General features: G+C 35.2%; 1 protein-coding gene across 1 annotated transcript in view; it reads left to right on the top strand.

Annotated features, from left to right (window-relative positions):
* ZEB2 (zinc finger E-box binding homeobox 2) overlaps positions 1-16,863 on the top strand; it is a 153,203-nt gene that overhangs the window by 90,030 nt on the left and 46,310 nt on the right. The window contains 1 exon segment of the mRNA XM_079135717.1: positions 794-865. Within this exon segment, the coding sequence (XP_078991843.1) occupies positions 794-865 (72 nt within the window).

Genomic DNA, 16,863 nt, shown 5'->3' with positions numbered 1-16,863 from the left:
CATTATTTGAAAATATCAGTTTTTGAAAATGACCTTTAATTATTCATGAATCTTCAATTTCAGTGTGTTACATATTTTCATCTGGATCAGAACATTGAGCTGTTTTATCCAGATAGTTTTCCTCAGAAAGTGACTAATTACCTACAGAAGCATAAATGACACCAAAAAGGTATTGATGAGAGATTAGGAAAGAAATAAAGAAGATGTTTTAGATGTTTTAGATGTTCATATAAACAGTGAAACAGGTATTTTTGATTCCTCTGGGATGTTCATTCTATACACTGGGCATTCTAAGTTTTGATATGTAAAATTAGGGCTGTTTAAAAAAAAGTATGCTTGCATAGATTAGCAACATCATACCTACCCCCAAGGGGGAAAAGAAGCAGGAATATAATTCTGACTTGCACTAAGCATCCAGAGTTACCAGAAGCAGAGCAGCTAGCTTGCCTCTTCCTCAGTACAACTACTTAGTTGCTTTTGACTCTTATTGAAAAAATAATATCTTCCCCCTGTTTGTCACTAGAACTGCCACCAGAAGAAAAGCCCTTCGTTTGCTCCAAATAAGCACCTCTGTTTTTCACAGCTTGCAGTAATGCTTAAAGTAAATAAGTTCTTGTGCAGCTAGCACTATTGGATTCATTCAATTGCCTGAACAAAGCTATTGTTTAGAGGTTTACAACAAGCCTTTTCTCTGTTTCCTTTAAAAGAATCTTCCTTGTTCCTGTGCTTGGCATGATTAGTATAGTAAGCCTTTCTACAGTTCTCAAATGCTAAAGATAATTTTCCCCCACAGAAGAAATGAAGGAAGACTATGACACTATGGGGCCAGAAGCCACAATCCAGACCACACTTAACAATGGTACAGGTAAGTTATGTTTACCACACTAAGATCACATTTGTCCTGTGGATATAATGAGCCAGGGAAACGCTGACCCATCCATTTGCATCTTCATGACTTAAATAAGTTGGACTTTTCATGTCTCTGTTTTTATTTCAAATTTGAAATTTCTACATTTTGGTAATTTCTTAAGAAAATATGTCTTTCATTCTTACATAGCCCTTATTTGCTTCTGAAGCTAAAGACTACTGAGATGTGAATGGATCTTTTCACTTCTGAGTTGGGTGAATTTCTAGTAGTAATTTTTACTTTAAAAGACTATAAAAATAATTTTAAAATTAAAATACTGTAGGCCTCTACTAGCCACCACTTGCTATCAGTCATTGAGAATTCAAATGATACAGTATAATGTAGATTATAAAGTATTTTTTTGCAGAAAGCCAAATTTCCATGAACATTCCTCACAAAAATTAATCATTAGACTTCTTTTTAATTCTCTCTCCACTTTTAGTTCTCTGCATCTGTTAGCCCTCTAAATATTTTCCAGGCAGAAGTTTTAGAGGAAAACTGACGATTTAACTTTTTTTTTTTTTTTTTTTGATAAGGCTGAAAAATGACAGTGAAAGGCAGTAACTTTTTTAGTTGTATTCTGCTGCTGCTGCTACAGAACAGAAGTTGAGGACAACCGTGACACTCCATTTGTTTCCCCAAAAACTAAATGGTGTCCTCACATCATCATGTCACTGGCTCAAATTTACATTAGCTCATTAGGTTTACCTCTCTTTTCCCAGATGAGATGAATTATTTTAGGTGTTTAAAACAATCATCCACACTACCATTGCAAATATTAGCATAGGGCTCAATATAAAATTATCTACCAAAACAAAACCAAAAACTTCACATAACTATTTCTACTCAACTCACCATTGAAAACAAAACTTACAATTTTGTGAAATTTCAGAAATGTAAAGATGGTATTCATGGTCCTTAGGTTGACACACATCATAATAAGCTGTTCATGCTGTGTTTCTACTGAGAATATCCTTTTTTATAACCTTAAAAGCACTATTTCACTTTCTTGGCTGTAAAATAAGAGAAATATGAAAAACTATGATCATTTTTATTCATTTGGATAATGTCAATTTAAAATAAAAAAATGAGATTATACATTATGCATTTATAGAAAAAGTATAGAATTAGGAACTAATGGTCCTAATTTCTAGATGCAACTTTGGCAATAACTGGATCATGACCTTGAGTAAGTTAGTTGCCCTCCTTGGAACTCAGTTTCCACAAGTATAGAATGAATAGGTCGAATTAGTTGCTTGCTAAGAACACTTCTAGTTTTAATATTTTATATTGCCAGGTACTATTACCAGATAAAAATAGAAAAATGAGAAATAATTTCACATAAAAATTTAATAATAAAAATATATCATGAATTAGATACTTTCTGTAATGTCCCAACTCAAAGGACAGAATGAGCCTCATGTTCTTTTTAAAAATAAATGTTAAATTTCAGCTTTGAGCATAAATAAAAGTTGATTTTTATTTCCTTTTTAAGCATTTAAAGTGTCACAAAAGAAGAATTATCCCACAAAGTGACAATCTACTATACGTTGTATATACCTAAAATCTAAAGTGAAGTTGATAAAGATTGTTCCTACCCAGAATATTTAAAAATCAATCTTGAACATCCTTTCACCAGGCTTTAAGATCTCCTTTTCTCATAATACATTCTGTTTCTTATAGTTCATATGCATTCAGTCAATAAATAAATCAATAAGTATTCATTGAGTGTCTTCAATATATTCACTGTTGTGTGCATGTGTGGGAAAAGATGGGACAGGAAGACTAGGGCTTGGTTATTAAATTTAGAAGATAAACCCAATACACATGAAAAAAATAATGAACCATGAGAGAAAATACATGATAAGTATGCAAAAAATGGTAGAAACCATGGTTATTTGAATTACACAATTAGGAGAGACCTATGGGGTAGGTATTCAGATAAGGTTTTATGAAGGAGGTAGAATTTGAGATAAGTACATTTTCATTAGTCATGGAGGAGTGAAGAATGGATATCTAGAAGAAGAGTACATGAGCTCAGGAGGGAAAGAAGGATATCTATTCAGAGGAGAGTGAGTAGAAGAATTTGCCTGAATCAAAGGGTCCTAGGGGCAGTTTGTGGAAAATAAAACTGGACATTTAAGTTGAAGCCAGCTGTTGGAGAATATAAAGCATCAGGAAAAAAAAAAAAAAAAAAAAAAAAACAGTTTGGGTCATGTTATACTACCATCCTGTCTATGGGAGAAAACCAGACTCTAGAGACCAACTGGAAGTCATTATAGTTATTGAGTTATTGAGGTGTGAAGTGAGAAAAATATTTTCCTAGGGTGGACACTGTGGGGAAATTAGCAACACAACTTCTTAACAATGGATTCTCTGATGACAGAGGTAAAGTAGCTCAAGATTCATGTTTAGAATATAAAAATACTTAGTATTTCTAGATTTATAGAAGAAGGAGTCAGTTTTGAAAAGATCTTGAACCTGACTTCAGACATAAGGATTTTCGTGTGTGTGTGTGTGTGTGTGTGTGTGTGTGTGTGTCTATATTTGCCCACTGGATATGAGGAATTGAAACCCAAGAAGTTAGAGCTGGAGATAGAGATTTGAGAGTCTCAAGATACATTCAGACTGTACTTATCATCATAAGACTGTGAGATTTACAAGTGAAAGTGTATTTATTGAAGCCCGTAGAAAGTTGGGTCCAGGGCTCCTGGTGTGTAGGGAGAAAAATCAGATTCATTCAAAGGAAAAAGTTTATAAGGAGAGAAGAAAATGTAAACATTCAGAAGCAAAGAAGGAGATGTGTATAAAGGTGAGCGTGGTCAACTCAATTAAAATGTTCAAATAACTAAACTTGTAAGCATGCTGAATGAACACATTGGTAATTAATTGGTGACCCTCAATTTATACCTTTATCCCTCTAAGGAATGTATACATATCTCTTACCAACTATAATCTTAGTTCTTATCCTGGGCATCTTTTTGGGTGCTAAATACATGCAGAGTTGAAATAATTTATCTTTTGTTTAGTTAAAATTACTTTTTAATGGACTATCTTATTTTCTCCTCCCAAGTCCTACTCATCAAAATACAACTATTGGGGCTGGAGGTGTGGCTGAGTGATAGAGTGCCTGCTTAGCATGCATTAGGCCCTGGGTTTGATCCCCAGTACCAAGAAAACAAAACTACAAAACAGAATCAAATGAACAACATTCAGTTATTGACTGACCTTCTTCTGCGGTCATTCCAAGTTCTAATATCTTCCTGCAATAAACCTGAGTAATGTTGGTCACTTTGTCACCACAGATCTTGGAATAGTCTAGGTCAAAAAGTGCTTTTGAAGAAATGAGGGAGTGAAGAAGAGACAACAATTTCCCCTTCATAGTTTTAGTTTGATATATTTTTGACAACCAATCAGATGTTTTCATCTCTCATTGTTGCAGTCTTCCAAGCCACAAAGCCTTCTGGGTAACTCTTCTTGAGCCTTCATGTCCTCCTCTCTTCAGGCAGTCTACATCCTTCCTGTAACTCTTCATTCAAAATCCAATACCCCCATCTCCTTTTTATCTTTTGATTGTTCTGGGGATTGAACTAAGGGCCCTTATACATGGTAGGCAAGCTCTCTGACACTGAACTACATCCTCAGCCACTGTCCAAGTCCCTTGTTAGAATTCTTAATTGTCCTTCATGGGCCATGGTACAAAACCAACATCTTTCAGTTCAGAATTAAGTACCATCCAATTTCATAGCAACAGTACTCCCTTCTAATCTGAATAGATCACTTGATGGTATCAAAAAGGACTCACCTTTCTACCAACCTATGAGTCTCTGACCATGCTATCTCTTCAGAGCCTAATCTTTCACCCGCTTTTTGCTACTTATTCAAGTTCTACTCACCCTTCTGTTTCTCTGGACTGGCTCATAGATCCTTAATGTGGTCCTCTGTGATTACATCAAACTCTATCAATGTCTTCCTTCTCTGAAATTCCACAGCCCTAAGATGCACACCCTGAATTATTCCTCTTTATATTGTTTGCACCTATCACCTAATTTCATAAAAACAAGAGCTTTCTTGGAATGAAGAATTGGAGTAGACCATCATGGTATCTACTTCTCATAGGATCGTTAAGGTAATTAAATAAATAACATATATAAATAGATAGATAGATAGATAGATAGATAGATAGATAGATAGATAATTACTGACCAAAAATACTGCCTTTAAGAAAAAAACTATTTGCCTCAAAGTGCCCAATACAGCAGGGAACACATGTGGTAGACTTTATGACAGGTAGAATGAATGAATGAACAAATGAACAAATATTTGGTGGAAAAGAAATACATTCTTTAAATTTTTTTTAAACTCCACAGTAAGGGAAAACATTACCTGGGGAGGAAATTGAGTCAGTATCTTTAGCAAGTAAAGTCCCTGAAATCAACTTGTAAAGGCAAAGAAAAATAGTCCAGAGTATCAATATTATCTTTTTACAATCAAGTTAGATTAACAACAGAGCAAAATTGATATATAACATCATAAAAGCATTGCAAAGCCTGATTTATATTAAACTTTCTAAATTGCTTAATTTCATTGGTTTTAATGTTTTTAAAAAGAAAGAAAATGGTAATGCTCTGTGATACAAGATAAAGAGTGCATTTGAACAAAGAATCCTACAACTCCCAGATATTAATAGAGTTCAAATTCAGAATGAAATCATTAGGTAAAATTTCCAAGAGTGTGTTTAAAAAAAAAAAAAAAAAAAAAAAAAAAAAAAAAAAAAAACTATTTCCTAAGAAAATAAGAGAAACAGGAAAACAACTTAGGAGCATTATAAACACAAGTTTGCCCATGTGCTAGTAGTAAGAAGACTCTATCTTAGGCGCATGGTGATTATTAGCATTAATGCACTTCCACGTGCATATCAAGACCCAGATAGGCCCCTGATGTTTTCCTCTCTGAATGTGTGAAAGTTATATTTACTCAGACAACATAGTACTCTAGTTATAAAAGGCTATTAATAACCACCTGCATCTTCACCTCCTTTGCTGAGGGAAAAAATACACCTTATATCCAGACATTGGGCAAGCCCAATTTAGGACTCTGTTTTTAATCTTACACAGCACAAGAAAAAATTCTTGTCTAATAATTACCTTTATGAACTCTAACAATAGTCATTAAACATATCCATAACATTCTAAGAACAACATATGAAATATTTTGAATATGAGAGACAATGATTTTGGAATGCTACAGATTCTAGCATTTGAATTTTGCCTCTACCAATTACTAGTAACATGAACTTGAGTGCATATTTGATAAGCCTTCATTTCTCATCAGTAAAGTGGAAATAATGCTTCCCTATGTACAAGGCCTCATTGCAGGAGCTGAATGCCATATCATTTTTAAAGTACCTACTATAGTGTCTAACTCACCAGGCTGCTCAACCTGCTTTGCTTTGTTTCTCCAGTTTGTCTATATCTACCAGTAAGCTTTAAACTATTTTTATATGTTAAGAAATGAATGCATTGTAAACTATTTCCTCCCTTCACACTGGTGCCTCATTAACCTCAGTATAAAACAAAAATACAATATTTCACAAATTTGTAATGAAAGGACCAACCAGGCAATTTTTAGAGACATTACCACCTCAGTTGCCTTGATATCCTGGAAAACTACACTGACAAGTTGGACAAATTTTTTCTACTGTTTGGTTGCTGTGTTTGAGGTTAAAATATGAAAGTTAAGAAGGAGTGCTTATAAAGGCTAGTAATAACCACCTGCATCTATAAGTCTTCTACCTCATTTCATCTTTAACTAGCAATTTTAAATTACTTTTAGAAGAGGAGGATTTAGTAGTATTTATAATGTTTGTATAATGATGATGAAAGTGGTCAGAGATTTTTCCCTTTATTTGATAACTGACCACCTTCAAGAATCATATTGTTTTTCTTCTTAAACTGAGTAACAATTAGTGAACAAATAATAAACATTTATCCCTTGCTAACAGTCACTAAGATACCTACACTCATTCTTTTTGTGTGTGTGTTTTGTTTTTTGCGGTCCTGGGGATTGAACCCAGGAGTACTTCACCACTGAGCCACATCTTCAGTTGTTATATTTTTTACTTTGAGACAGGGTCTCACTAAATTGCAAAGGCCTGCCTGTGATCCTTCTGCCTTGACCTCTCAAGTCACTGGGATTATAAGCATCACACCCAACCCTACACTCATTCCTTTTCACTCCAAGTGTTCATTATTTGCAGAATTTGATCTGAGGCTTGAGAAAGAAACTTCAAGGAAATAAAAGACTTCATTGCTCCCCATGAGGAACATGAGATTTTTATGGTGCCAATTGGGGGAAAAATCACAATGACAGGAAGACAAAATTTACAAATTAATAATTATACAGCCCTGCTAGTTCTTCAAATCAGTAGTCACTTATTGAGACCCTAGTAAGTGCAAGGTATTTTAAGCATCATGAAAGATACAATAAGCAAAGAACAGTCATTGTTATTAACTACTTAGATTCAACTGGGTGAATAAAGTAGTGATAGGTGAATAAGAAATATGTGTCAAATGCTTAACATAATATTAGGACAGAAATTGCCAATCTCATCATTATTATTTATAATAATGTCTGTATGGATTAAGCTATTTTATTTGAAATACAACATGCTATGTAGGTTGAAATGCCAAATTCAGTGCTGCAGAGTGTTTCTGACAGAATGTTAGATCAAATATTGGAGATAGGACAATCAAGAGATGCCTTAAGGAGATGGCAAATTTCAGAGAAAGTTTTCTTCAGGACAAAAGCTTTCTGAACATGCCTCTGTGCAAAAGAAGGAAAGAGAAAGGCTGAAAATATAGAAGGAGGCTGGGTGAAATGGAATAAGTTTTCAGAAGAGTTGTGAGGGAATAACTTTAGATGGTAACCATGGTAGTGGTCAAGAATATGTCTTTATTTTAGCAGTAAGATCAAAAGAAAAAGGGAGAAGGATGACAGAATTTAGTTAAATTTAGAGTAGTACAGAAATTGACATCACATAGGTTGTACTCATTGAAGTAGGTAGGGAAAAGAGATCATCAGTGAGCAGCGATGGAATAGGAGTAGGCTTGACATCCTCAGGAGTGGTAATTTAGAACAGTTACTGCGGACAACGTGTAGCAAGCCAGTCATCTTCAGGAAAGAATATCCTGTTTTGAAAACATAATCTGAAATTATACTATACAATTAGATAAATCTGTTTAGAAATTTTTGATATTTTTGCGAGCAGAAAAATCGAACTAGATCTTAGTCTCTCAGTGCAAGAATGGTATGAGAATAAAGAGAAAAGATGGAAACAATTCCCAGCTCCAAGGAGCCAATACACAGTGCAGATGAAATGAACTGGGAGTTTGTCAGCCCTCATCACACCACAGTACCTATTTCAAGGAAATGAGGAATCAAATAATGGGGAGACATGGAAACTGGAGAGTGAAAACCTGTCTCGGTTCTAAGAGATGGAATTGGCCTAGGTTAGAGCTGTATGAGTTGCATCCATCTGTGCTGTTAGACTAAAAAAGCCAAAGCACTGTGAAGATGGGGTTCCACATGGACTGCCTTTTGAGGGATGGAGTTTTCCAGAATGAGAGCAGTCCCTTCCTGGGGGAAATATAGTCATGGGACAGTTGTCATTTTACTTGAACTATATAGGCAGTGTCCCAAAACCTGATCGTGAAAATGGACAACTTTGTTCTTTAAAACCTTGCAATTACAGAGTGATGATTCTTCAAGGTAGAGATTAAGTTTGCTTTAATTTATATTTCTCTCAGTAGTTACAGTGGTTCCTAAAGTATTGACAGTTGGTAAATAGGGGCTTGCTGAATTAATGGGTAAATAAATCATGAGTGAATTGATGAAACAGGTAACGCTGGTCTGAAACAGTAGTGTGAATTAAGGAGTACATGAACCTATTCTCTGCTCTGTGTCAGGAGAGATGCAGGCAAGAAGGGCCCTGCAGGAGAGGTCTGTGAAGGATGGGATATTATCAGGGGATGTCACAGTTTCATTTAATCTGAAGAAGTAGAATCCATGTGGGAGGATGCAGTCCATGTGGGGGGGAGAACCAAGCAGTATGTGAAATGGGAAAGCAAAACGAACCGTGCATAAAGTTCTTTTTTGGTCTCTAGTTCTACTGTAAGCTTGAGATAGCTATTATTTACTGTATGCATAAAATATAGGATAAAGTAATAGCTCATAATATTTCCCCTTTGCATATTGCTTTGAAGAGTTATTCTTCATTGAGTGTGCCCTCAGAAACTTGATTAAGAATAAGAAATTAGGAAAATACAAGTCTTAAAAGTTAAATGATAATTTTAAATAAGCATCTTGAGCAGATAATCTGAAAAACTTTTCTGATATTTCTTTTTACCCCAGAAGACTCAGTCTCTATCACCCAGTTTTTAAAAGATTTAAAAAGTGATATAAGCACATAGAATTCAGCAGAGTAGGGCCACTATGAACCAGTTAAAAATTAATTTAAATTTTAAAAAGAGAAGAGTGAGAACATAAAAAAAAGAAAAAGTTAAAAATTTAATAGCTTTTTTCACTAAGCGGCATTTTTGTTGTTTATGGATTGATTGATCTTCGTGGTACTGGAGATTGAAGCCAGGAGTGCTCTTCCACACCCTGGGCTACATCCCCAACACTGTCTATTTTTTTTAAAGACAGGGTCTTGCTAAATTGCCCAGGCTGGCCTTAAACTTACAGTCCTCCTGCCTCAGCCTCCTAAATTGTTGGGATTACAGGCATGTGATACCATACCTGACTTGAAGTGGACACTTCAATTGGCTTTCCCCATACTAATTTTATAGTATACTAATATGTTTATTTAGAATTAAAATGTTGTTGCAGTATTTTCAGCATCTAGAGCGGGTTCAAATGATATCAAATAGGGTGTGATGAAAAACTAAAAAATAGGATTTTCTCTCTCTCTCATGTTGAATCATTGTGGTGTAGTGGAAAGAGCAATGGTTAACCGTCAAGATGTATGAATTCTGCATCCAACTCTTCCAGAAATGAGTTGTGTAACTTTGTATGAATCATTAACCTCACTGTACCTTAGTGGTATCAGCTGTTAAATGAGAAAATTAGACTAGAAATTTTGGACTCCACCCCGCCCTACCCTTTCTCCTAATGATATTGTTCTGGGAAGCATGAACAAAGAAAATTAAAAGCTGAACTGCCCTATTGGTGGGGGAGCAGGAGGCACTTAGGGATCCAACCTCATGAGACCCTACACAGGGTGCTACACTTAAGTGGGTCTCACTTGGTTACTCTGCTGTTGTTGTCTTGAAATTCGTAACAATTTTTGAATGAGGGAACCTGCAGTTTCACTTCGCTCTGTTTTCCACAAATCATGTAGCCAATCTTCATTACACTTTTTACAATCGGTTAGATAACAGCAGATCACAAGCCGGATGGGAAGGAGTGGATTCAGAGATTCACCACCTGAAATAACAGATAGAAACACCCGCTCATATAGGGGTATGATGGCATAAAATTGTAATCCCAGTGACTAGGAGGCTAAGGCAGGAAGATCTCAAGTTCAAGGTCAGCCTGGGCAATTTAGCAAGACCCTATATCAAAATGGGAGTGGAGGTGCTGAGGATGTAACTCAGGGATAAAGCACTCCAGGGTTCAGTATCTAGTACCACAAAAAGAAAAAAAGATATGCCAGCTCAGACCAGGTTTTCAGGATTCTTCCTGGTGTCTCCCAAGTGAAGTTCTAGACCTAGACTAAAAATCTTGCTTGAGCAAGAAACACCATGGTTCCAGGTGTAACTCCCCCAATTTGGTAATATTAGTGACAGGGTTACAAACTAGCCAATAAGTAGGTCTCTTTAAGCATAAATTCTATGCACCCTATCACTAGCATAGAAGAAAGTAGGAAAGGGAGTAAGAAAGTTTTTGCACCTTTACTATCCTCTTGATTTAATAGCTTACAATTCCTCCTATTTCTCTTACATGGAGTTTAAATTAAAACTTTCAAATGACATGAATCTACATTGTGAAATGAATGTAGAAATGAAATGAAATGTAGAAATGAAAAGTTGTAACCCATTTGTGAACAATGAATCAAAATGCAGTCTGTAAAAATAAAAAAAAAAAAATAAAAATAAAAATACTTTTAAATTTGCTAGCTTCCTTATATAGTTAGAAGCCACACAAGTTTGATCATCATGTATTTTCCAAGAACAGTTGCGTGGATGCACAGTGTTAGTCAATCGTACAAGATCAGATAATACAGCTGGTACCCAAATACTAGGAGGGAGTCAAAGTATTATGAAGTGAGTCTTTTTCTTCTTGTTTGTATCTGTCACATTTTCATAGGTTGGAAGAGTCTTGTTGTTCCATCGGATAGCTTCTCATGGTAATTGTCAGTTCTAAATTTTTTAGTAATGTCAGACATTTAAAATTAAGGAGAGAAAAGGGGGAAGCAGAAGTAGCACTTGGCAGGGCAAGCAGGAATGGGTCATGTTCAGACCATAATCAGTGTGCAACAAGAAGAGCTTGTTCACTTCCTGGCTAATGAATGCTGTGGTTTTATTAGCTTTGCTTGCGATTAGGAGCAGCTATCTCTACTTCACAGCAAGAGTTCCCACAAGAAATAACGAATCTTCCAAGCTCCTTGAGTTCTTCCTTCATTCATTCAACAAATATTAAATAAGCACTGTTTTCTTTGTGATGTTGCCTGTGGTTTCCAGGCATCTCCAAAATATTTTTTCTTAATTTTTGTATGTGGTTCCCCAGTTCGAAAGCAGTATTGCTTTGAGTTTTTAATGGAAAAGAATACTGATTAAATTCTCTGGGCTTAGCTGGAGAATGAAAAGCAAATTGCTTGGGACAATTCATTGATTGAAATTATGAAATTCTGGCACTTTGAGGATGCCCCAGAAGGCACACACTGGCTCACTTTACGGATGAGGAAATTGAGATTCAAAGATGTAAAATGACTGAGCCAAAATGAGGAGTCCAAGGCCCTGAACCTGGTCTAATCATTCAATCACTGAAAAATAACTGTGTCCCAGGCATTGTGCTGGGCACTAGTGACACGAAATTGAGTAAGATAGGGTCCAAGTTTCCATCAACATGCAGATAGGCAAAGTAAAAGATGACAATATGATATGATAAACTCAAAAACTGAGATTTGCAGATAGCATTCAGTAAGTGAAGAAAAATGGTGTAAACTCTGGTTGATAGGTGGTCAGGAAGGTTATGTGGGAATTATTCAATGCTGCTACTTAAAATCTTGTCTTATTTAGTCCCATGAAGTTGACATTTGAATTCCTAGAGTAGTGGATCTTAAACTGGGCGCAAGTCAGAATTTCCTGAAAGTCTTGTTAAAACACAGTTTGCTGACTCTGGAGTGGGCCCCAAGAATTTGAATTTCAAACAAGTTCCCAGATAGTACTGATGCTTCTGGTCTGGGGACCACATTTTGAAAACCACTGAGTATCCTGGATCAAACCACTGCATGTTGTATGGCTCTCAACAAGCAGATGGAGTGAGCACTGCTTTCTTGGGCAAAATCACCTTGCTTCATCAACCCCTCTAAGACATAATGAAATCATCTGATTATCTTTTGGTCATATACCAATTACAGATTTTTAGATTGCACAATAATGAGAAAGGAAAGTGCATATTTTCTAACTTGGGAGTTCAAAAAAAGTCATAACTCTGTGTCATTCTGTACTGATACATAGTAATCAAAATAGTCTAAGGGTTTGTAGTCTTTTAATCTTGATATTCACTAATATAAAATCTAACTTCAAAATTAGACTCTGTCCCTGACTGGGCTGCTTCCTGCTATTGAGGGAAATATTTGATCCTGCAGACTACTACAGATTCCCACTCCCTGTTCATTCTTTACCTCCCTTTCCCAGAACTCCAACACATAGGGAACTCTCATTGACATCTGAACATGTGTAGCCCAGTGAAAGCCATATCAGAGCAGGGGTGGAGAGACCGACCAAGAGGCTGTACTAATTCCCAGCAAGAGAAGAACTCTTTCTGTTGCTGTTGACGACCCTTCTCTGGCCTTGTACATGCTTCTGTTCCAGTCGGAGGCTCTGCAAAGCTGTTGTGTAGCTGTGTGATGAGAAAAAAATCATCCTCCTCCCTTACAGTTGTTTTTAGATATCTAGTGCCAATATGTATTTTGGAAGCCTTCTGCAGAAAGGCACACATGCATTTTTAATGATGAAATACTTATATTCATTAACTAGTCAACTTTAAACAAAGTAGCCATGAGAATTTATACACTTCAACAAATGCCAACTATGTTCTTCTTTAAACCAAATTTAAATACAATGACAAAATTAGAAACAATTTTCTATAACTTCTTATCACCTATGATACTGTTAATAAAGGGACTACTTTTCAAAAAGATGAACATAGTTACCCAGATTTAGGATTTCTTCTACCTTGAGAGAGTGAAATGAGTAAAAGGTAGATTATATGAGTCAATACTTAATTTCCACATGACACTGCAGAGGTACATATAATCCCTGTTATACCTGCATATATTTATATGTGTGTTTACAGAATCACAACCATTGCTTTGCATACCTCCCAAAATAAAAATCACAGAAGTAGGAAGAAATTATCAGTCAATATCATGGTCTCAACCCAAGCACACTCACTGGCATTAGTAGCATTAGAGTTATTAAACAAAGGATGGATTAATGATTCTACTCATTTTTTTTTTCTTTATACTTGCTACAGCTCTTCTGGACCCTCCAATTTTTTTCTTTTCCAAAATAATTACTTGCCCATTGGAACGCTTGTTAAAATGGTTTAACATAATCTTCAAACATATTTCTTCAATATTTTATGAAAACTAAAAATATGCAGACTACTAAAACAGTGATAATAGAGCATTTGCTTTCCTATGTAAACATATGCTTGTTACAAATAAAGAAAATCAATAGCAAAAGGAAACACAGGAGAATAACTTTTCCCTTTTTTTCAGTACTGGCGATTGAACCTAGGTATGCTTTACCACAGAGCTACATCCCCAGCCATTTTTAACATTTTATTTTAAGACAGGATCTCACTAAATTGCTCATTTTCCTATCTCAGCTTCCAGAGTCTCTGGGATCACAGGTGTGTGCCATATTATAATTTATCTGTAAGCACTAAGTAAATCCCACATTTAAGTATCTTTGAGGTAGTAGCCTAAAACAACTCAATTTGCAAACCAATCAGTATTTGTTTTGTTTAGAGTTCTGCTAACATTGCTTGTTTTTTAGGCAATAATTTTTAAAGTCAGTTCATATTGATAATCATTATTATCTATCTAGAAATATCAATATTTTTATAAAACAGACAAATATATTTATGAAAGTTTCACTATAAGCAACACTAATAAGAGTGACTAGCATATTTCCGTGAAAAAGAGGTTTCTCAGACTTGAAGGGACATAGAAGTTTATCTACCAATATTAAAGTACCTATAGCCATGAGGGCATTTTTAATTAATGAAGTTCTTTTTTTGGATAAAGAAAAGTTTAGAGAAGTTTGAGATATTTGCAAGATATTAGGGTAAATTTTAGGACTAAATGCAAAATCTCTGGAGAAGTTGTTGGAAGAAATTACTTGAGGTTTCTTGTGAATTTTTGTTATGGTTTGATGATAAATACCATGCAAATATCCTTTGTCAGTGTGTTTTGGCAGTTCTTCCAAGGAGACCAGGGAGTGAAGAGGATTACAGAAAGAATGAAAATGAGGTTGATTTTATACTAGAAAAATGCATCAGGGAATTCTATAACTTTCTGGCAAATTTTCTACCTCATTCCTGTGTCCACTACACAGTATTACAAGATCTTTGAAGATCTTTGTGAAACAAAATTACAAACTTCTGAACGCAAAGTTTTATTCTTCCCAACAATTTTGAGAGTAACCAAAATTTAATCCCATTTGTTCTAGGACTATAACTTTTAGGGTGATTTTGGTTTTCAGAGACAACAAAGCTTAAAGTAGAAAAGGAAGTTTCTTGGCTTACAGAATCTAAGGACAGTTGACAACACAGCCACTGTAAGGTGTGGTTTGACCTCAGGAACAAATAGAGCTGGAAATAGACTATCAGGGCATGCCATCTTGTCTTCTTTTCTCTCCTTTATTCATTCTTTTCTCAAATCTTCCTTTGCTGTATGGAAAGTACCAATTCCTTCATTTTTCTAGCTGCAGTCATTTGAGAGGAAAATGTCTTGATATTCTTTTTGAAAACAAGTATGAAAATCATAATAAAGGATTCACTGAAGTCAACTGAATCTATGGGCCACTCCTGGACTAATCAATGCTTTAGTTTGAAGAATGGAGGACTAATATTGGCTCACTTTAGGTGTACATAATCAACTGTGGCAAGGAGAGCAGGATCATGCTATAACATAGCAGCTCCCTTGGGTGTTGTAAAGCTCAGCAGTAGGGAAGTGGAGAGTGTTCCTAGGCAAAGGAATAGGTTGTAGTGCTGGGCAGAAAAACCACATGTTACTAGTACCCATAGTAAAAGATCCTGGGATAAAACTACCTTATATGCATGATGATTATACCTAGCTCTGGGAAGGTTCAATTCTAGCTCACTTAAGTGACTCTAGATATATAAGATATATAACCAATAGCATATCTATATCACATGAAGAAAAACCCTGATGGAGCAAATAGACTTAAATGATTGAAGTGACATCTTTTTCATGAATTATATTAGATCTTTCTAACTCCTATAAATATTTATAATCACCAATATATGGCTTACCACAATGTTCTATAATTGCCTGAATTGACAGTTGAACTGGGGTCTAAGTCTATGGCTCAAATATATGTAGTATATATTATGCCTTCTTTTACTCGAAGATTTTTACACCAAGATTGGTGTTTAAAACATAATTTATTCCACATTCATTTCATAAATGATTACTGAGAGCCTACTAATTTCTAGGCTATATACTCAATGCTCAGGAAACAAAGATGATCCTTAAAGATAACACATGATTTGATGTCTTTTGTCCCCATTACATTCAATGTAGAAATCTAGCATAGCCAAATTGGATCTAGCAATTGAACTGCCTCTCCAAATACCAGAAGTGTATCTAGATGCAGTTTAGTTTGCCTATCCAGAAAAATCAGAATTTTCCTCCCTTTTAAGCCCAAAGGCTATTAATGCAAATCCAATTGAATTTGCATTTGATTACATTTCTGATGAAAACATTCATATGCAAATGAAAATCCATGCAAAGATAGCCAGATACCTCAAATAGTTGCTGAAATATCAAAATAAAGTTGGAATATTAAATATATGTCCACCCATGTTTACTAGGTTATATTAAGGTCATCAAGTAGGACAATGTTCTCAAAAAACCTAAATCATGTCTCAAACATTTCACAACATTCTAGTAGGTGTGAATTCAAAAAGAAACTTTTACATAACTTTCTACTATCACATCACTGAAAAAGGGGTCATTCACTGGTAAAATCAGTCAAGTTGTTCAAAAGACATTCATCTTGAATCCACTATTTTGTTTCCCTTCTTCTGTCACTAAAAGCAAAAGTCGATTTTTGGTAGATTTGAAGTTATTTTAATGATTCAAAACAATGCACAAATAGTTTATGCAAGTTGGCAGTTCCTGCATACTCCCTAGGGACTCAGTGATGCAAATCAAATGACATCATCACAATCACCACCAATAAGTATCCTTTGGAAAGTATCCATGGCATTGTGAATATAGTAGAAGAAAGGAGATCTTAACTAATGTCCTTTTTCTTCTATTAAATCCAGCTAAGAAAAGATTTAAGCAAAATTTCAAGGTATAATCTCTTAATCCACTACTGTACATTCCAAATCTATTTTTGAGAAAAAAACAGGTCTTGGAATCAAACTGCCATTCTAACTAATCTTAACAGAAAGTAGAGTGACAAAAGATG

The sequence above is a fragment of the Sciurus vulgaris genome (assembly GCF_902686455.1).
Source record: "Sciurus vulgaris genome assembly, chromosome: 3".
Classification (NCBI taxonomy): domain Eukaryota; kingdom Metazoa; phylum Chordata; class Mammalia; order Rodentia; family Sciuridae; genus Sciurus; species Sciurus vulgaris.
This window is presented reverse-complemented; position numbering and strand designations above follow the sequence as displayed.